The 22,886-nt window shown below is 44.4% G+C and overlaps 2 protein-coding genes across 2 annotated transcripts in view; one reads left to right on the top strand and one right to left on the bottom strand.

The window, feature by feature from the left end:
* The window catches only part of LOC117559265 (immunoglobulin superfamily member 21-like), a 43,871-nt gene extending 41,999 nt beyond the window's left edge, over positions 1-1,872 (top strand). Inside the window, exons 7-8 of the mRNA XM_034235949.1 lie at positions 421-459; positions 821-1,872. Of these exons, the coding sequence (XP_034091840.1) occupies positions 421-459; positions 821-894 (113 nt within the window). The 3' untranslated portion in view covers positions 895-1,872. The remainder of the gene's footprint in view (positions 1-420; positions 460-820) is intronic.
* Positions 1,873-2,978: 1,106 nt separating this feature from the next.
* The window catches only part of vps13d (vacuolar protein sorting 13 homolog D), a 104,030-nt gene continuing 84,122 nt past the window's right edge, over positions 2,979-22,886 (bottom strand). Inside the window, exons 65-70 of the mRNA XM_034235920.1 lie at positions 22,227-22,394; positions 21,747-21,879; positions 19,953-20,148; positions 5,384-5,515; positions 5,060-5,300; positions 2,979-3,827 (exon numbers count right to left, since the gene is read on the bottom strand). Of these exons, the coding sequence (XP_034091811.1) occupies positions 3,696-3,827; positions 5,060-5,300; positions 5,384-5,515; positions 19,953-20,148; positions 21,747-21,879; positions 22,227-22,394 (1,002 nt within the window). The 3' untranslated portion in view covers positions 2,979-3,695. The remainder of the gene's footprint in view (positions 3,828-5,059; positions 5,301-5,383; positions 5,516-19,952; positions 20,149-21,746; positions 21,880-22,226; positions 22,395-22,886) is intronic.

Here is a 22,886-nt window from a genome sequence, read left to right as displayed (position 1 = left end):
TGTTTGTTTGTGCAATGCCGAGATCTCATGACCATTATTCTATTATGTATTTGTTCTCTAGTCGAATCTCACACGCGGCACACCTGATGGCGGGTGTTATAAAATATATTCCATAATCGGTTTTCTTCATATTTTTAATGTATTTTTTATTGTATGTTCAGTACTAAAAGGTCCAAGAAGTCCCACAATTGAATTTAATATTAATTTGACATGTTAACTATATCGTAAAGTGCTTCATGGGAGTAATTATGGGATGATACATTTTCAAAGTATCACGATATGTATTGGTATCGTTCAGTGGTATCGGTATCGTAAAAAAGTGAACGATATGCATCCCTAGGGTATATGGGGCGGTTTTGGAACGGGCCTTAGTCTGGTGAGCTCCAACTCAATGGTTTTCTTATTTGATGTATTTTACAGACAACCCAAGACTGAAGAAAGGAAGAGGACATGTTGTTGGTAGGTCTCTCAGCTCACTATGGTCACATCCCATCAAGTTATAAAATACTCACATGAAGAACATATATATTGCATCAATTATGCACAATTAAACAATCCATTTTAAATGATGTTTAACAAATAAAGTCAGTCATCATTGCAGAGTCTCAGCTGGGAGGGGCTCATTATCTTTTTCACTCATCATAAAACCAGCAGTCAGTAAATTAAAGATACGTTTGTAAGGAAAGTTACCAAAATCACTTTTTTCATAAATTACTTTTGATTTTATATATTAATGTTACTATTGTTATGACATGGACTCACTGCTGGTTGGCATGTGTAGACTGTAGAGGGTAGTGAGTCATGCTGTGTGTGTCTGCAGCCGCTGCGCTGCGGCTCTGCTCCTCCTCCTCCGCCCTGCTGCTGCTGCTGAGCTCCACCTGGGGGCTGACATGACCCGAGGCTTCTGCTCCTCTACCCCCCCCACCTGAGGCATCTGCTGAACACTAAAGATGCAGTGGGACAGATACTGCAGCCCCCCCCACAGAGCAGAGGTCCATCCCACAGCAGACACCACCGGTTACACCAGGCCAGTTTCTCCAGACGGGCTGTTTGGGATTTCTGGGTCCGTCTTTGCTCCCCTCCCACAGTGGAGTCTCTGAAGACCACATCAAATACTACTGACAATGCTTCTGTAATCTTTGAAAGAACAACAACAACAACAACAGCATTTCCCCCTCCCTTTGTGACCCTGCACTGTAGAGGCCTCTGTCGGAGTGTTTCCTTGTTTAACTAATGCATACATGAATCAATAATGTGTTATTGAAGTTATTTAAAGCTCCAAATTATTTTAAATCCCAAGCTTTCTGTTTTTAACATTCGCTTCAAAATGACTGTATCCATGTAGACTAGAGTAATGCTGGAGCCAGACTAAGAGTCTGCAGACCCCCTGTTTGAGGACCCGGTCTCTAATGATCCAGAAAGACACTCATGTCCCTAGACTGGACATGCATCAATTGTATTAGTGGTCTAAACTATATATTTTATATATATATTTATATACATGTTAATGTTTCTCCTTTCAAGAATTCAACTATTGTTGACAAATTTCCGAGAAAAAAACGACAAACAATCTTTCTTAGCGTCGAGCAGGGGTTTTCAAAGTGTGGGAAGGTGAGCCTCCCCTCAGAGAACATAAGAACAGCCTTTTTGGCGAGGTGGGGGAACTCGGTCTCCAGACAGCCAAAAGTGTGCAAGTGACACTTTACTCGTCTTTTTCTCGTTATTTCTTTCTCACGCTGCGCCTCCCCTGAAGCTCTCTGGCGCCCCCCAGGGAGGCGCGCCTCACACTTTGAAAACCGCTGGCTTAGAGGATGCTAGTTCTCTAAAACCATGTGAAGAGACTGTTATGTAATATATCCCGTGGAATAAAACAAAAACCTCCATTGTGCTGTCAGTGATCTGTCTGAACTAATAATGTTCTAAACATCAGCTTTTGGACTCAGGCCTGGCTCACCTGCAGGTGATTTGTCCGGCAGCCCTGTGACCAACTGTGTCTGTTTTAACACATTTCAAAATATCAAAATGGGTTTACACTAGACATGAACTCACACCTTTAACCACACACATCGCAACGTTTTAAAGCTAAAGCAAAGTACTGGTATTATAAGGAACTAGAAGAACCTGAGGAATACATTGGTACAACCATGTGGTGCTAGCTTGTAGGAAATAACCTCCTAAGCACATTGTTGGCGAGGGAAGAGCTGGCATGGCTATAACCACAGGGGGCCCTTGACCTCTGACCTCAAGATTTCTGACTGTGCTGTAACAGGGTCTATGGATACCCAGCAGCCTCTGCTCTAAAGACATGCTCGCTTTATGATAATCACATGCAGTTTGGGACAAAAACCATGTTGTTTTCTTGCATGCTGTACACACGTGTTATTACTCTAAAATGGTTGAAAAGAGAGAGGTGAAAGACTCTGCTGAGCGTTACGTTTACCCACCCAGTTAACACGGCCAGCATAGCCACCGCTTTTGTATGAAGCTGCACACATCTTATGTTTAGATGTCAAGTTATGTATGAAGACAAAACAAATAGCAGGTTTGAGATATTAAAAAGGAAAATGTGTCAATTCTGAACATTCCCTTCATTCAAATATGGGAAAGGTCAATATTTCTGGAGCAGTGAAAGGTCTCGTTAGGCCTTCATGTCCTGAACACTGATGTTTGAATGAAGATGCTCTTCTGTGTTGGTATTGGTTTATTTCTTTGAACAGTGATTAGACAGGGGAGTGGTTTAGGCAGGTGCTAGGAGGCAGCCTAACAAGTGGTGTAACCCTTTGGTGGGTGTTGGCTGACTTCATGTCAGATAAGCACAAATGTTAAGAGTTATAACCTGGATCTCAGGGTGATTTTGAAGTTCATGTTTCATTATAGTATAAATCCTGATGAGCGTCACCCTTGTCGGTGATGGAATAGAGAAACCCTGAACACGAGCACACGCACTGCAGTCTGGAAATGAGAGGGCCACACACTGCTGCTGTCTTGGGGCTTTATTTGAAGTGTGTCCACATGAACGTTATTGTAAAGAGCACATATGCACTCCTCTTCTCGAACACACATTTTAGGAATATCTCTGACAACACACTCAACCCAAAGACCAACACTCAGGAGGGGGCGCTCCGTGCTGTGGATCAGAACTCTGCAGACGGAAGCATCTTGTTAAAAAAGGTTTCAAATAAAACACATGTCCGACCTGGAGGTGTGTGATTGTAAAAGGCAGAGACGGAGACAGGCAGCTTCAGTGTGTGAGGCAGGGGGGGGGGCTGCAGGTCCCCTCACTCCCTGTGTCAGTGCTATTACCCCCCCTCCCCCAACTAATGGTCACTTATACACAAAATAGAGAGGGAAAGGCAGTTTGTTTGTATATTTTACATCAGCTTGATCTGTTATTCTCCACACTTCATAATTAGTACAGTATGTTTGTAGTATTGGTTTGTAGCTATATTTACATTTCTGTCTATACACAAACATGTAGAACATATAAACATGGAGCCAGTGTTTCTTCATCAAATGTACAGCGGCTTGCATATGTTGTGATTTCATGTGCCAGACATCAGGTCATGTGTCTGACTGTTCCCTTTGCTGCAGTTTGTCAAACTCTTTAAAACACTGAGGTCTACAAAAATCAATAAAAGCCCTGACAGTCTCAGGATTTAAGAAAAGTGACCAATGCTTGTAAAACAGTGATGTGATCAGGACTCGAGCTGTAAGCAGTCCTCGTTCTCGCTGGCAGGAAGCATCAGCTGCTGCTCGTAGTACAGACTCTTGGCATAGTTGATTTCCTGAGAGATTTTGATGGCCAGACTCTCACTCTTCACATGGACCTGAGGAGAGGATCGGTACAGGGTTACTATTAACGCAGTGAAAGGTGTTTAGGGTGTAAAGTGAATGGAAGTGAAAACATACAACTGGTATGCAGCATCACTTATCAGGAGCTCACATACAATGGTCTTCATGTAAAGAGAAGGTTCAGAGATGCAGTCTTTTTTGGAATATGACTCTTTCCCTCTTAAGCAGTCTAAAGCCAACACATGAAGGAGTCAACGGGGGCTGTGGAAGACGTCCTGCGTGGTTCTGGGATCTATCACCCAGTAGCTCTCACATCTCATGTGATGAAGGTGCTGGAGAGACTTGGCCCATCTCAGACTGCAGGTGAGATCATTCCTAGACCCTCTACAGTTTGCCTGCCAGCCTCACCTGGGGACGACGATGCTGTGATCTACCTGCTGCAGCGTGCTCACTCGCACCATCTCCTGGATTACCAACTCCCTCACGGACAGACCACAGTGCGCCCGGCTGGGCAGTGTGCTGTCTGATGTGGTGGTTGGTGGTACAGGAGCCCCACAGGGGACTGTGCCGTCTCCTTTCCTGTTCACCTTATACACCTCAGACTTTCAACACAACTCAGAGTCATGCCACCTGCAGAGATGTTCGGATGACTCTGCAGTGGTCCATAAGGGCTGGACGGGAGGAGGAGGAGGAGGAGGGAGGAGGAGGAGGAGGAGGAGGAGGAGGAGGAGGAGGAGGAGGAGGACAGAGCATGGTGGGTGATTTTGTAGAGTGGACTGGAGAAAATCATCTGCTTCTGAATGTGGAGAGGACGTCTCCTCTGCCCCTGTGCATTCTGGGAGAGGATTTGGCTGCTATGGAGGACTACAAGTACCAGGGAGTGCACTGGCACACTGACGCTGTGTACAAGTACACTTTTTAAAAAAAAATTCTATTGATGTGCAATACTTTTGTTTTACATACTGCTGCAACAAAAACACGTTCCCCACTGGGGATCAATCAAGTATATCTTATCTTATGTTACTGTAGTCTGGAGGTTTGACTGGGCTCAACTGTTCAGTGTCTTTGGGATCAAGTGAACCCTTTGGAAAACCGGAATTGATGTATAAAAGTCTTAAATGATAGTCTGATCTTCACTCAACAAACACAATCTGTTTTAACTGATAGCACACAAAGTATTTGTAAGTTCTTATCCAGATTGAAAACATCATTCAAACATTGACAGTGCAGGTTTGAAAAGTATGTGAACCCATAGACTTCAGCTCACCATAGGTTTCTGGTGGGAGGGGCCTGGGATGGCCACCCCGCTGCTGGTGCTCTCTGCCTTCTTGGTGAGCTGCACATACACCTTCCCATGATCCTTAGAGACCAGGCAGTGGTACAGGTCGTCATACTTCACCTCCAGGAAGATGGCCTCCCGGTCCACGTACTCCCCTGGCCGCAGGAAGTACACCACCTTAGAGGAGATGAGGACGCAGTAGCTGTCGATGGGCTCCACAGCGATGAAGCTGGGGGGGGGGGGCAGTGAACAGTCAGTGTGATGAACAACAGGTCAGCAAGGGGAAGACACACACAATGACAGGAGACTCACAACTCAGAGTGGATGTTGTCCGTCAGGCGGAACAGCTGCTCCTGCCCCTCTGCCTGAGTGGCAGAGTGTCGGGGGAGCAGACCCTGGGGGCCCTTACAGCAGCGCGGCTTCCTTACCCGCTGTACCCCCAGCCTGCAACACAACACACAGCTGATCAACACACAGCCTGCAACACAACACAACACAGTGGCCCTTTCTAATTTCTCTAACTCCCCTTCTCGACTCCTATCCTCGAGCCGAGGAGCCGAGGAGAGAGGAGGGGAAGCAGCAGGCGGTTAGAGAAATGAGAACTCCTCTCCTCTGAGCGGGTCATTTTAAAGAGACGTCCATTAATGATGACAGGAGGCACAGCAGCCCTCTGTCTGATGGACAGATGTGTTCATGATGACTTATATATTTACTTTGATTCATTCACAGTGCGGTATAATGAGACAATAACAGGCTACAGATGTGGACATACACACACATATATGTATATATTTATATACAATTTCAGAATCAAACAGAGCACTCTCATAATAACGTAACACTATCAGAGACTGGATATATCCCCCCCCCTCTCTGGTCGCTACAATGAGGAAAATAAATTACGGGCCAAAAGTTTTATTTACAAGTATTGAAAGTAAGCAGAGGACACCAAACCAACTGAGACCTGTCTGTCCGCCACACACACACACACACACACACACACACACACACACACACACACACACACACACACACACACACACACACACACACACACACACACACACACACACACACACACACACACACACACCACACACACACACACACACACACACACACACACACACACACACACACACCACACACACACACACACACACACACACACACACACACACACACACACACACACACACACACACACACACACACACACACACACACACACACACACACACACACACACCACACACACACACACACACACAGACACACACACACACACACACACACACACACACACACACACACACACACACACACACACACACACACCCTAAAGCATAATCAGGCTACAGCCGTTGTGTATTTTATTATGTGAAGCACTAAATGGTCTTAGAAAAATATGGACTCTTTGTTTGTAGATATCTACTAAACTAAAGCAAATAAAGAGAGTAGGCCTGTTATACTGAGTGATATATATTATACACACTGCTCTGCTTTCTGCACGGACTGCACGGACATCACAGCTGTTCTCTCTGTAAACATCGCCTTGCGATCAAGCGGCAAACTCTGGGGCAGAGCCGGTGTTGTGTCACATTATGCCTCCCCATCATGAAATGCCCCCCCTTGTCACGGGAACGCTGATTTCTAAATGACACGTTTACACCTTAAAACGATGTTTAAAACGAAAAGTAAACGTTCAGGGTTTTTATTAATGGTAATTTTCAGACTGTGAGTTGTTTAGTGGTAGCTCATAGTCTTGATTCTTCTGGTTTAACTTTTCGCTCCGTATTTGAGGTGTCGAAATTCATTCGTCACTTCCTTTTCAGTTTTTGTTTTTTTTAATCTTTTTTTTATCATTATTGTTACGTCCTGTCTGTATAAACGTGCTTTAAAATGTATTGTTTAATTTTACATAGTTGTCATCTAATAATCAAAATATGTTTACAAATATTACATAGTCTTTGTCAGCATATTATTATATACGCTATGCGTACAAAATAAAAGTGTGACATTCATGAAACTTGCTCCATTTATTGGTACCAGTCCTAGAATGCTTGAGGGTGGGATTCATAGAACCTCTTTTGGGGGGGGGGGGGGGGGGTAATTTTATGACAGGCCTGGCCATCACAATATGCCCCCCCTTGCTATCTTACAAAATAAAAGTATCACCCTGAAACCAATGGGCTGGTAGAGAGGATGAACGGCACCATACAAAGGTGAGGCAAATGCCAGTCGGACCATATATATATATATACAGCAGCGACGTGCAGTCAGGGGAGGCAGAGCCTCACCTGTCATACTCCAATGTAACGGAAAAACAACTAAAGAAAAACTAAATAGTAATAATAATAAGTGATCTGTGTTGTAAGTGTGATTTCTGTTTGATTCCAATCGCTTTTTATAGTCAAAATCAGCAAATTTGCCGAGCTCCGCTACAACTCCTACATGGGAGCGATGAGGAGTGAGGCAGGGACGAGCTCTGCCTCACGTAAGCCCACAGTAACTGGCTGGAGCGCGGGCACTAATGTAGCGCGGGCACTTATTTTGTGAGCGCGCTCAAGCCAGTTACTGTGGGGTAAGGTGAGGCACAGATGAGCTCTGCCTCACCTCAGAATGCGTCACCTCACAGAAACTGGCTGGAAAGCGGACCCTAAGCGCATGCCTGCACCATCTCACTGTATGTCACCAATGTAATGTTTGTAGATCCCTTTATTACATTTATCCTCGCCATCCATAGTCTCTAAATAATTTATTTCACGTATATATGATATTTAGGCCCGCTGGTCTCATCATACAACGGCAATGAAAAAAGCACCAGGGGAGGCAGCCATAACCTCTGCCGCACTGAAGGGGGCGCACGTGAGCCCACAGGTTCTTGTTGCTACTGTTATTCTACGCAGAGACCGTAGACGCAAACAACAAACTAGACTTTTGAAACTAGAGGAAGATAAGGAGGACTTTTACAAAAATGTAATGGAGATTGTTGTCCAGAAGGATAGCATGAACTTCATCTTCAAGTCAAGGTAAGACCACATTGGTAATGAACATGGGATCTTACTAAGAAAGAACAATCCAATATTTAGATTTTGGGTATCCTTTTGTTGAACGGTCTGTTTAAAATGAATCGAAGCATCAGACTAAAAAAGCTTTTGAAAATAACCGAACATTTCGATTAAGGTCAAAATATAATATTTGTAAATCTGACTCTGAAAGAGTCAGTGCCTCACCAGCCATGAACCTCACCGCACGTCACTGATATACAGTATATATAATGCCTATTATCAGTACTATTATCAGTACAAATTCAGTTTTGTTTTTTAGAGCTCTCAGGAAGCTGGTGGCAGACAAACCAGAAGACTGGGATGAGTACCTAGATGCAGTCATGTTTGGCTTGAGAACAAAAAAGCAGATGACAACTAAGTTCTCACCATACTTTTTGATGTTTGGCCGAGAGGCTCGGTATCCAACCGAGGTGCCAGAACACTTCATGGTTGGTAAACACGTCTCAATATAACTTAAGGTATATCAAGTTAATGTTGAAAACATTTACTGAAGGAATATCAAAACATTCATAAAATGCACCGCACCCCAAAATATGTTTCTATGAATCCCACCGTCAAGCATTTTTCAGGGTATGGTTCTAGGACTGGTACCAATAAATGGAGCAAGTTTCATGAATGTCACACTTTTATTTTGTAAGATAGCAAGGGGGGGCATATTGTGATGGACAGGCCTGTCATAAAATGCCCCCCCCCCCAAAAAAAAATAGGTTTCTATGAATCCCACCCTCAAGCATTTTTCAGGGTATGGTTCTAGGACTGGTACCAATAAATGGAGCAAGTTTCATGAATGTCACACTTTTATTTTGTACGCATAGCGTATATAATAATATGCTGACAAAGACTATGTAACATTTGTAAACATATATTTTGATTATTAGATGACAACTATGTAAAATTAAACAATACATTTTAAAGCACGTTTATACAGACAGGACGTAACAATAATGATAAAAAAAAGATTAAAAAAAACAAAAACTGAAAAGGAAGTGACGAATGAATTTCGACACCTCAAATACGGAGCGAAAAGTTAAACCAGAAGAATCAAGACTATGAGCTACCACTAAACAACTCACAGTCTGAAAATTACCATTAATAAAAACCCAGAACGTTTACTTTTCGTTTTAAACTTCGTTTTAAGGTGTAAACCTATGGTGTAAACGTGTCATTTAGAGGTGTAAACGTGTCATTTAGAAATGCGCGTTCCCGTGACAAGGGGGGCATTTCATGACGGGGAGGCATAATGTGACAACACCGGGACGCCAATACGGAAATGCCACACACTGCAGTTCATCTAGTGGCCAGTAGGAGCAGTCTGCAGAAGGGAGCAATTTCCATAGACCCCCATGTTAAAATGCCCAACTTTACAGCAGAAATAAACATGTTTACATCGTGGTTCAAAAAACCATATTCTCTGTATAGTTAGATCCCCCCTTTATGAATATGGATTGGGGGGGGTGAATTTGTTCTCAACTCATCTGTTTAATTCATATTAAGCCTTAAAGTTATGCATATATTAGGCCGTGGTCACATTGAGTGACAGCTCTGTCAAGTGACTGCTGCTGCTAGCTTCTTGTCTCTCTGCTAGCAGCTCCGTGAAGCTACAGGGACTCTGCCTGGTCAGTTCATCCAGGGAACACAACTTGAAGCGGCCGTGGTTGTTTGTTCTTCATGCTTATATATCGGACTATTGTGACTCGCTCTGCGGTTAAAACAGACGGTGCATGAATGCGGTTTTGCGGTAAGTGAAATTCGAGTACTTTATTTATGTCTTAATTATTTTAATCAGCTACGTAATGAATGTTAAGGCTTGGGTTAGCGTGTAAGCGAGTGGTAGCTACATCGGTGCTAACGATGCTAATAGTAGCCTCCAAGTTAAAATCGACATCACTATATATATAAAGGTTAAAACAAAATAGTCAAGTGTTAAGCGTTAAGTGGGATAATACTGTACAACAAACGGCTTCTGTTTGAGGTTGATAAAATAAGGTCATCCTTGTAACTTAGAGAGATATTTTATTATGTAGGTAGGAACTGTATGCATCGCTAAGGTTAATTTAAATTGGCTATGCTCAAGTATGTAGACAAGCTAATGTTGAAGTAGTGTATGTGAAATCAACCTCACAATAAGATGTGTGTATATTACAAATAATAATGTCATATTTCAAGATGATTACTTAGATATTACAATATGGTTGGTTGAGCTGGAGTTCATTATTGAGCTTACACGTTAACGTCACAGTCATCTGAAGATCGAACCCAAACCTTGTTGTTTTTATTAATTGCATTACCAAATGGGTATCAAATAAACAGTAAGCATTGGTAACACAACTTCCAAAGTTACAGTAAAATAAAAAGGACCCTGACTCGGACAATACACAATCCAACATGTTCAACAGAAGAGAATCAGTTATATTGTTTGTACACATGGTACTTTACATATCTGTTTGTTTAAAGTGTCCAGGTGATGCAGACAGGCTGAACCAGAGAGTGAGAGACAGAACTGGACTCCTCACAGCAGTGAACTTCAGCACAGGTACAAAGACTATTTTCTTACTGTACAAAGAATCAAGAAATATATTGGTTTAAATAAATGAAGTATTGACTTGAATACACTGATATACATTCCATTAAACAATACTAAATACTAGATCACCTACACATCAGTTAAGTTCAGGGTTTTTTCCATGCAAAAAGTTACATTTAGATATTTAGCAATATGACTTTGTCAGCTTTCTAATTTAATTTATTGAAGGCAAAGATATTTAACACAGTGAGAACTGCTACTATTTACCTCTCAATATTGTCTGAAAAAACGTGGTAAAAGTGATTCTTTCAGTGAGACAACAGAGCAAGCTTCTACAGTTGCACTACGTTTTGATAACAGTTAAATATTATTTTGATAATAAAATATATTTCAATGTTGATGAACTTCATACTGTTCATTCATAGTCTGATTGTCTTTGTAGCTCTCTGTTGAAATAAAAAAAACATTACAATTACAAAATAATTATATCTACAGCCCCTAAACACACAAACACACCGCTTTCATAAATAACACACTTGTTCTGCAATAATATGTTTCCTGTCATTTTTGTTAGGAAAGGACATGCCTGAAAGACACAACGTTTTCTCCTTCTCTGAGGGTCAAGAAGAACATCCAAGAGGAACATTAAAAGCTGATGCTATGAGATTTTAAGACCAGTACAGGACATTCACTAAGAAACTACTTTTATTGTGAAAACACAGTCAGCTGATCGAATGCACCTATTTCCACATCTACACTCCACACACTTGCCAACCCTCCCGATTTTCGCGGGAGACTCCCGATTTCATTGCCCCCGTCTCTTTAGTAGCGCGCGCAACTGAAAGTCTGAGAGGGTGAGGAAGATATATCACAGAAAACAGAACAAGAATCGACAACTCTACCCTCTGCTCACTCCTTTCCTGTAAAATACAGGTCCAGCCCACACATACTGTATGTTCCATCAAGGATGGTGCTTCAGGCCGCAAGGCAGTGCACTTACAACTACAATAAGCATGTTAATGTTAATCTAGTAGGCTACAGCTCCGGCGATCCACTAGCACAGCACCCCCCACCCCCCCCGCGGTAGTTTTGAAATTCTCCCGATTTCTGAGGTCTCAAGGTTGGCAAGTATGACACTCCATCAGCTGATTATTTCTATTTGCCATGCTTTATGAGCTTCACATCACTTGTGCCTTGTACCGCAGAGTTTGCGACGTCACAAATAAATGGGGCCAATCTTCAGTCTGATGTGAATGTGTAATTTAACTGGTTCGAGTCCTACCTGACTAATAGGAAAAACTTTGTCACCATCAGTGACTGCAGCTCCCCTCCATTCCCTCGCCCCCCAGTACTTATCGGACCTCCTCCATCCCTACACCCCTTCTCGGAGTCTGCGGTCCTCAGACACGGGCCTGCTCTCCATCCCCCGCTCTCGCCTCCGAACTGTTGGTGACAGGGCATTCAGTGTTGCGGCCCCCACCCTCTGGAATGCACTTCCTGCCGAGATCCGTAATGCTGCCTCCCTGGACATCTTCAAATCATCACTAAAAACACACCTGTTCACCCTGGCCTTCGGGCCCTAGCCCTTTTCTGGTCCCCCGGCTTCCTTTATTTATTTATTTGGTTTGCCCTTGATTGTCCGTTTGTTTTGTTTGTCCACCATGTACAGCGACCTTGGGTCCCTTGAAAGGCGCTATATAAAAATCATTTATTATTATTTATTATTTTCAGTAAGAATAATGGACGAAAGGAGTGCAAATACAAATACAATTTATTGAAATGTGAACCAAAACTTCATCAAACATGTTTTAAATAAAAAGCACATATGGACAGAAGGTGTAAACCTATTAAATGTATAAGCAAACACATTTAGTCAAATAAAGTGACAGACTAGGCCTGTGCAGTTGGTATTAGCTATGCCCAGCATGGGCTCCTCCATCAGGCCTGGTCCTCCTCGCTGAGGAAAGACCCTCAGTCCTCTCCAAACCAACAGACAGGACGTCCATCACACGGAGGTTTCTCCCTGAAGTCTCTGCAGCTCTCTGGACACCATGCTGTCTCAATCCGTCCACACTGAATATGAGAGGGGGAAAATGAAAATAATAAATGCTTTAGACAATAAGAAATATAAAGTTGACTGTTGAGTTGCTCAGTTTTTTTAGATTGTCAATACTATTACTGTATAACTAATATCTCAGGTTAAGAGGCACATTCAAATAAAGATTGGTCTTTAAATACATTTTGTCTTTTGAATTGTTTGTCTAAAGTCAAAGTCAACTGGTACTTAGTTTTAATGATACAGTCTGGTTGTTATGCTGATTGGAGGAGGCCTCACAGGTAAGAGCACTAACTAGCTACCATCACATGTACCTTAGCTTGACTTAAATGTATTAAACGTATAATTAAGTGATATCAAAATATAAATAACTAATGTCATGCAAACATATTAACATGTGCATACAAACGTTAAGGGATTTTAAGATTCTGAAGTATTATGCTAAAAACTCAATAACTTAGATTATTATTTATAGGTTTGCTGAATAGTTTCATGTCCACTTACCTTACAAACGTAAAATGCGATGGCAGTGTGCAGATGGGGAGCATATTAGCTTAGCTTGGTAGCTTCAGCTAGCTCTGGAACTTCCAGCTCGGTGGCAGGAGGTCCCGTCTCGGCTCCGCCTCTTTGCCCTTATTTGGAGCAGGCGGGAGTTGAACTCTGACGTCACCGCCTACTAAGGGCTTCTCGGCAACTCTGCAAAATCCTATGGGTGACGTCACGGACCCTACGTCCATTTGGTTGCGATGAGAGCAGTTAATAAAATAATATCCAGGGGATGCATGCAGAGCTGTCATTGGTTGAGATAAGTCTGGCCGTGCGTCACGACTCTTTGAAACATCTGTTCCCGGAAATGCATCCGCAAAGGATCCGGAGGACCCATCAGTGTATTCTCGGTTATAGCTCCTCCAGAGAGCCTCCTCGACGCTCGATCCTCGAAGTGCATTTAGAGAAATGAGATGTCCTTCAACATGGCGCGCTGAAATTGATTTCGGGGTCACTACCGGAATGAGAAAGGGCCAGTGTTTCCCACAGATCTGAAATATACTTGGGGCGGGGGGGTAGTGACGTTTGAGGTGACGTTTACATTAACATGAACCTTTCTGTTGGTCGCTTGTTAGCAGACCCTTCACGCGATGGCAGAGCGAACAGGTACAGGCAGGGCCCATAGTGATAGCCCTATAGTTTAAATCTACTACCCACAAATAAACATATGGACATGGGTTGCTATTTAAAAAAAATTGGTAAATGGGTTTAGGAACCTATCCATGTGATTTTAAGTGGGGGTGGACCTCAAATCCTCTAGGGGGGTCCAGGGGCATGATCCCCCGGTAAGATTTGTTTTTAAATGTTGGAGTTAAATGCATCAATCTGGTGCATTTTGAGGGGGAAATAAAGAGACTAGATTTATGAGAACACCTATATGAAACAGAACTGTATACATTTCAATAATCATAAAATCATGCCCATAACCAATAACATACCATTTCCAATATGAAAAAACACTGAAATGTATTTATTTTTGGTTCATTTATAGTTGTGAGTGTGTCTGTGCTCCTGAATCAGCCTCTCCTGTCTCCCTCCCTCCTCTCCTCCCTGCTCCTCTTTGAGGCAGCAGCAAAGACTAGTTTTAGCTCTCAACAAGTTTCAAAAGTGTATCTTACCTTTTTTATCTTACCTTACCTAGTTAACTTTAAAAAAAACGTTTTATTCATGCATATTTTACTAATCACTACCCTCTCAAATGGAAATATGTGTTTACATAAATGGTGACCAGACCGTTTGAGACCCACTGAGAACTTAGACTTGCTCCGTTTGGTTAGGCCTTATTAGGCCCGGCTCACTTTAATGCTGCGCTTCCATTACGGAGCGTCCACACAGCAGCGTGCGTTGACGCTTGGCGTGTCTGAAGCTTGGGGATTTTTTGCGAGCAACGCGACCAACAACCAATCACATGAATCTCCCGCCCCCGACATACAAAGCAATAGCAATGTTAAAACGAAGTAAACTGGATATAAAATCCCCAAACAGGCGAAAACCTACCAGTTTCACCCACTGTCTCTGCCACCTCCCTCCATGCCTCGCTCCTCCGGTTTGTATCCCGGTAGATCAGTGCTTCTCAAAGTGTGGTCCACGGACTACTGGTGGTCCGTGAGCGCCCCCTAGTGTTCCGTGAGTATATTGGTAACATTTCCCATTTGAAATAAATAAATACATTTAAGTTTTCCGCACTCTCGCGGGAATATCTCAACAACGGAGCGAGGTTAAGTTTCACTTTCAATTGCATGATATAGCCCAGCGCAACGCCTTCATCACATATGTTGCCACTTGTTTGTACCATTTTCAGGCGATTTGTAATCTGTTCTAGAAAAACGATGTGGTTTTTAATATTTGTGGAGTTAGGTGGTCCACGAGTGTTTTTTTATTGGTTAAGTGGTCCTTGGTATGAAAAAGTTTGAGAAACCATGCGGTAGATGAACATAGACTGATCATACAGCACCGGGTGATTCACTACCGCTATAATGAATTTTCCCTCCATTTTTTTGAATATGAGGAAATGACCTGCGTAGTCTCTCCCAGCATACACGCGGTTTGATTGGCTAGCACTTGTACTGGCAGATTTGCATAAACGGGATTTCATTGGCTGACACTTCTGCCGAGGCGCCAAAAGTTGAACATTGCTCAACCTTTGAAGCCAGCAACGCTCCACGTCGCTTCCCAAAATGCAGTTCGGCTAAAAGTGACGTCACCCCATTCAAAGTGAATGGGCAGAAGCGTTGTAAGCTTCAACGCACGCCGCTGTGTGGACGGGCCGTCACAGTTTAGGAACTGGGGTAGTTACTATAGTAACGCAGTGTAGGCGGAGCCGTGACGTCATCTTCAATGAGAGCCCCAGAAAAACAACACAGCCGTTAGCTCTTAGCACTCAGAGCTCACAGCTCTTCATATCTGTTCAGAAACTAGACAAAAGTTAAACAAGTACAAACCACAGACTGCCTGTGTCATGGCGAATACAGTCGCTGGTTTATTTATGTCTGTAGGCCGTTGTTGTGAGTGTGGACGGTCGGAGCATATATAACGTTAGCTTAGCCAAGCTCCATTTAGAAAACACGCATGCCGTCTGTCTGCAGACTTGTCAAAGCATTAATTCATGGTTTTTACTAACCGGTATCAGTATGTTGTTACTTCGGCATCATTTTGAAACGTGTATTACAATTAAATCACGGTCAAATATGTTCATCTTGTTGTAGTTGTAGCCCCCTTGCCAGCGATTCTCTCTCTAGTTTAGCATACTCAGCCCGACTCAGCCTGGTTGTTCCTGGCCCTAGAACCACGATTTTATGGGGCCAGAAAAACTGTGAATTAGGACCTGCTAGCCGGTACTAGGCCAAGTGGAAACGCAACCAAAAACGGAACCCGCACGGCTCGGCACGCTTAAAGCGAGCTACCCTCTGCAGTGGAAACGCGCCATATGTTAACTATCTAAATACTCAGAGTCCTTTACCTCACCTGAGCTGAGGTGATCCCGAGCTTGAATGACACACAGAGACCAATCAAGGGCTTTGATTTATGATCCGTGGCCATGTCGGCAGGCCACATCATGTAGACAGCCAGTCACCCTGTGTGAGGCAGACCACATCATGTAGACAGCCAGTCACCCTGTGTGAGGCAGACCCACATCATGTAGACAGCCAGTCACCCTGTGTGAGGCAGGCCACATCATGTAGACAGCCAGTCACCCTGTGTGAGGCAGGCCACATCATGTAGACAGCCAGTCACCCTGTGTGAGGCAGACCACATCATGTAGACAGCCAGTCACCCTGTGTGAGGCAGGCCACATCATGTAGACAGCCAGTCACCCTGTGTGAGGCAGACCACATCATGTAGACAACCAGTCACCCTGTGTGAGGCAGACCACATCATGTAGACAACCAGTCACCCTGTGTGAGGCAGGCCACATCATGTAGACAGCCAGTCACCCTGTGTGAGGCAGACCACATCATGTAGACAACCAGTCACCTTGTGTGAGGCAGACCACATCATGTAGACAGCCAGTCACCTTGTGTGAGGCAGACCACATCATGTAGACAACCAGTCACCCTGTGTGAGGCAGGCCACATCAAGTAGACAGCCAGTCACCCTGTGTGAGGCAGACCACATCATGTAGACAGCCAGTCACTCTGTGTGAGGCAGACCACATCATGTAGACAGCCAGTCACCCTGTGTGAGGCAGACCACATCATGTAGACAGCCAGTCACCCTGTGTGAGGCAGACCACATCATGTAGACAGCCAGTCACTCTGTGTGAGGCAGACCACATCATGTAGACAGCCAGTCACCCTGTGTGAGGCAGACCACATCATGTAGACAGCCAGTCACCCTGTGTGAGGCAGACCACATCATGTAGACAGCCAGTCACCCTCTGTGAGGCAGACCACATCATGTAGACAGCCAGTCACCCTGTGTGAGGCAGGCCACATCATGTAGACAGCCAGTCACCCTGTGTGAGGCAGACCACATCATGTAGACAGCCAGTCACCCTGTGTGAGGCAGACCACATCATGTAGACAACCAGTCACCCTGTGTGAGGCAGACCACATCATGTAGACAGCCAGTCACCCTGTGTGAGGCAGACCACATCATGTAGACAGCCAGTCACCCTGTGTGAGGCAGACCACATCATGTAGACAGCCAGTCACCCTGTGTGAGGCAGACCACATCATGTAGACAGCCAGTCACCCTGTGTGAGGCAGACCACTTCATGTAGACAGCCAGTCACCTTGTGTGAGGCAGACCACATCATGTAGACAGCCAGTCACCCTGTGTGAGGTAGACCACATCATGTAGACAACCAGTCACCCTGTGTGAGGCAGGCCACATCATGTAGACAGCCAGTCACCCTGTGTGAGGCAGACCACATCATGTAGACAGCCAGTCACCCTGTGTGAGGCAGACCACATCATGTAGACAACCAGTCACCCTGTGTGAGGCAGACCACATCATGTAGACAGCCAGTCACCCTGTGTGAGGCAGACCACATCATGTAGACAGCCAGTCACCCTGTGTGAGGCAGACCACATCATGTAGACAGCCAGTCACCCTGTGTGAGGCAGACCACATCATGTAGACAACCAGTCACCCTGTGTGAGGCAGACCACATCATGTAGACAGCCAGTCACCCTGTGTGAGGCAGACCACATCATGTAGACAGCCAGTCACCCTGTGTGAGGCAGACCACATCATGTAGACAGCCTGTCACCCTGTGTGAGGCAGACCACATCATGTAGACAGCCAGTCACCCTGTGTGAGGCAGGCCACATCATGTAGACAGCCAGTCACCCTGTGTGAGGCAGACCACATCATGTAGACAGCCAGTCACCCTGTGTGAGGCAGACCACATCATGTAGACAGCCAGTCACCCTGTGTGAGGCAGGCCACATCATGTAGACAGCCAGTCACACTGTGTGAGGCAGACCACATCATGTAGACAGCCAGTCACCTTGTGTGAGGCAGACCACATCATGTAGACAGCCAGTCACCCTGTGTGAGGCAGGCCACATCATGTAGACAGCCAGTCACCCTGTGTGAGGCAGACCACATCATGTAGACAGCCAGTCACCCTGTGTGAGGCAGACCACATCATGTAGACAGCCAGTCACCCTGTGTGAGGCAGACCACATCATGTAGACAGCCAGTCACCCTGTGTGAGGCAGACCACATCATGTAGACAACCAGTCACCCTGTGTGAGGCAGACCACATCATGTAGACAGCCAGTCACCTTGTGTGAGGCAGACCACATCATGTAGACAGCCAGTCACCTTGTGTGAGGCAGACCACATCATGTAGACAGCCAGTCACCCTGTGTGAGGCAGACCACATCATGTAGACAGCCAGTCACCCTGTGTGAGGCAGGCCACATCATGTAGACAGCCAGTCACCTTGTGTGAGGCAGACCACATCATGTAGACAGCCAGTCACCCTGTGTGAGGCAGGCCACTTAACAGGCCAGGCCATCGGGAAACCCCCCAGTCCTCCCGATGGCCATTCCGGGACTGGGTACAGGAGGCGTAGAGCGAGGGATCATTGTCCACAAGTTAATCGATCGCAGATGGCATCGTGGACGCGGACGAATAAAAAAAAAGAAGAAAAAACCTACATGTAAATAAAATGGGTCGCAAAATATACTTGGGCGGCCGTTAATATACCTGGGCAGCCCGCCCAAGTATAGTCTATGTGTGGGAAACCCTGCAACACACAGCTGATCAACACAACAAATATACATTTTAAATAACACTTCTGAATACAGTATATGTGTATATGGCTCGAGAAGCCAACACAGATAAGGAAATATATATTATGATGTGATTGATGGTGTGATATGATGTGATTGATGGTGTGATATGATGTGATGAATGATAAGTGCGACACGTCAGCATCTGCACTCACAGTCTCGTGGACTGAACGTAATACTCTGAGTTAATTTCCTGCGGTTACTTATGTTTTCGCAGATATTTAAGTAAGTTTCGCAAATGTAATAATAGTCAGATTGCTCTGAAGATGGGAGGTGATATTCTATTAATGTTCACACAGTCGGTGATTTTTGGACCTCTTCCCTGCACACAGCAGTTACAACTGCATTTCCTTTATCCTATAATATGACCCGATAGCTTTAAACTTTATATATATTTTTGCCAGCTTTTCTACCTGCAATTTGCAGCTGCAACAGTGTTGCTTTTATCCTGCATTATGTGTTAACTTCTTCATATTTGTCTGATTGTAGTTCACTCTTTATTTGTGAAATATGACATTCCACATGTTTTTTTTATTGGTGGCATACTGCTAACTCCGCCCCTTTCATATGAGCTTATTTACCTTTATATTGGTTTGTTATTCTGTTTGGCATGTCCTTAGTTTACCTATCCCTGCATTTTACCTTCACTATTGTGCCACTTGCACTATTTTGTGTTTTATTGTTCTATATTAAGTATGTTTTGTGCTTTTGGAGGAATTTGGGGATTCAGACTTGTATTGCCACCACTACGCTGTAGCTGTTGTGCATGTGAGAACAAAGCCTGGACTCCTCCTTAAGGTTCTGTTCTGTCGTACTGCAGGAGATTCATCTCACTCCCCTCTCTCTGATCTGTGTACAGACTCGTTATAATACAGAGGGGGAGAGTCATTCTTTCAGAAGCTCACATACTAGAGTACAGGTAGTAGACTCAGCCCACCTGTGGTTACTGAGACTAGCCATGTCCCGGACCGTCTGAGCCGTCTCTGAGGCAAAGTCCAGAGCCCCAGCCACCGGTTTGGTCACTGTGCCAACTAGACCTTTGCCCAGGCCAGAGAAGAAGCCGCTGACTCCGCCCTCCGTCTTCACGCCCTCCACCGTGGAGGTGATGATGCTCGTCATGCCTCCAATGATACCTGGGGAGGGAGATATGTCAAAGAAGGGTCACTTCACAGAGCAGAGAGACTGAGAGCCAGCTCCACCATATCATCCCTGGTGCTGAGAGGAAGCCGCGCTCATATAAACTGCCATGTACTGTCTACTGCTCTAACAGTAGACCCCCTTGAAAACGAGATGGTGCATCTCAAGGGGTTTATCCTAATAAATAAAATGCCTATATATATAATGTCCATTTCTTCTCTAGGCTAAGGAGCAATAACAGAAAAACATTATAAAAGATTTGAAGTCACTTCCCATGATTCATTGGGTCAGTTGCCCCATCAGGGATGCACACAGAGCAGCAGGAGGGAATAACTCAGAGCCATCATGGCTTCTGTGTCTGTATTCTTTTTCTGTAGCTTAGTGAGATTGTATATTTTAGAGTACTCCATTGATTCAATATTTTCGTTATATTGTGTATCATTCAGATACTCTAGTGATATATGTCCTTTCTGTTGTGTATTTGTATATATTTGCTGATAATGTTTATGTTTATTTGTATTATATTGTATCTTATAAATATTTGTAACGTGTGTAATGCTTGACAACACTGCTGCTGTGACAATGTCATTTCCCAATCTGGGATGAATAAAGTATCCATTTATCTATATTACATGTCGCCTGTTAGACGGTTTTATCCAAAGCGACCTGCACACATTCAGTACTGTGGGCAACCCCCACAGGAGCCAGTTGGGGTGTCTTGCCAAGGGACAAAACCACATTCTGAGTGCAGTGGGACGCGACCTTGATCTCCCCTGAGCCGAAGATCAGTGCACTACTCCACTGAGCCACAGCCTCCCTTCTGCTGCTGGGTACTGATAGAGGATCTGTACACCTGACGGGTGAAGTCTCTCTATTACAGGAATAACAATGTGATACATTCTTTTTACTGCCTCCTATCACAGCCTTTACGGCCCGTCCACACAGCGGCGTGCGTTGAAAGCTTCACCATTCACTCGCCGAACTGCATTGCGGGAAGCAACGCAGAGCGTTGCTGGCGTGGCTCGCTGCAAAAGTTGAGCAATGTTCAACTTTTGAAGCCTCGGCAGAAGCGTCAGCCAATCGAATCATATGTCAGTACAAGCTCTAGCCAATCAAACCGCTGCTTGTGTGTCAGGGGCGGGAGATTCATGTGATTGGTTGTTGGTCGAGTTTCAGACACGCCCGCCGGCAAACTTCAACGCACGCCGCCGTGTGGACGTACCGTTAGAGTACTGAATATTTTCCAAACATTACATGTCAATTGAACAGTTTTTGACAACAAAACACTGTTTTTCACCCTGCCAAGTGCACATGCATCTATTATTTCATTGGTCACAGATTTCCTTTGTCTCTCCCAGCCAGCAGCTTCAACATGAGAAGCATCAGCTGTCAGCCACATCATGTGTGCTGCTCTCCACCTTTCAACATGAAATACACTGACAGTATCTGTGTGGAAAAAATAATAGGGCCTGATTATTTTTAGCTTTTTTGTGTTTAGGGGGCCCACGGAAAATAATTCTAAAGCCTACGAGTTGTGCGCAGACACAGAGTGGACACAGAGTGGACACAGAGTGGACACAGAGTGGGGGTGTACCGTGAGCCAGACCGTGGATCCCTGCCACCAAGTGCTCCCCGCTGGTGGCCCCGTGGTACCGGATGTACTCTCGCTCGCTCTGGTGCCGGTTGTCCATGGTCTTTCCCAGCCCGTCTGATAACGTCCCTGCAAACTGACACACAGGGAACAGGAACATGCTCACTATGCATAATAATAATACATTTACTCAAGAGGCGCCTTTCAAAGCACCCAAGGACACCTTACAATTCATAAAATAGTCTGAAGAAAGGTGAAAGCTTTTACAACTTTCACATGATTTTATGTGTGCGCTTGTGTACAATGCATGTGCTGATGTGTAGATTCAGGAGCTGGACACATAACAGGAACACCTGTACAATATGATAATGTCAAGGAAGAGCCAAGCAAAGAAGATCTGCACCAGTGTGAACAGAACATGTGAAATGTAGCACTGTTATTATGAACAGATATAAAGGAGTGAACCACAGCTGAGCAGGTTACCTTGGCAGCAGAGTTGGACACCCCGTGGGTCACATTGCGTATGAGCCCCCCCACGTTGCCGTACTTGATGAGCTCAGACATGCCCTCCGTCACGTCGTTCAAGAGCCCCATGGGGTTTCCCAGGAAGTCCACAGAGCCCAGGATCTGAGCCGCCTGGCTCATCAACTCCTGCACAAAGATGCAAAGGAATAGAATAGAATTCCTTTATTGTCATCGCACCAGGTACAACGACATTTTAAAAAGCAATCCTCGCAGTGCATTTCAACATAAAACGAATAAATATATATCTATATAAACATATATACACATAAACATATGCTCACACATCCATACTAACATGCATACATGCCCGCACATCATTTAAATACAGTTTACAATATAAAAAACACAGGGATGATATTTTGCATCTCTGATGTCGATCAGTTAATAAATTAGTAAAACTATTAAAAAGTAGTGCAGTTGCAAGTTGTAACTGTGTGTGTGCTAGTTCAGCGTTTGACGGTGTTCAGTTCACAAAGGCTTGTCACATGCACAGTAACTACAGTGTAGATATGGCAAAGAGCATCTTAAGTCCCAGGCTACTTCAACAATGCAACGTAAAAATAATATAACACATAAAATAAATTATAAAACAAGAAAAATTGTGCAAGAAGAAACGGA

This window comes from Gymnodraco acuticeps, unplaced genomic scaffold, assembly GCF_902827175.1.
Source record: "Gymnodraco acuticeps unplaced genomic scaffold, fGymAcu1.1, whole genome shotgun sequence".
NCBI classification, from domain to species: Eukaryota; Metazoa; Chordata; class Actinopteri; order Perciformes; family Bathydraconidae; genus Gymnodraco; species Gymnodraco acuticeps.
This window is presented reverse-complemented; position numbering and strand designations above follow the sequence as displayed.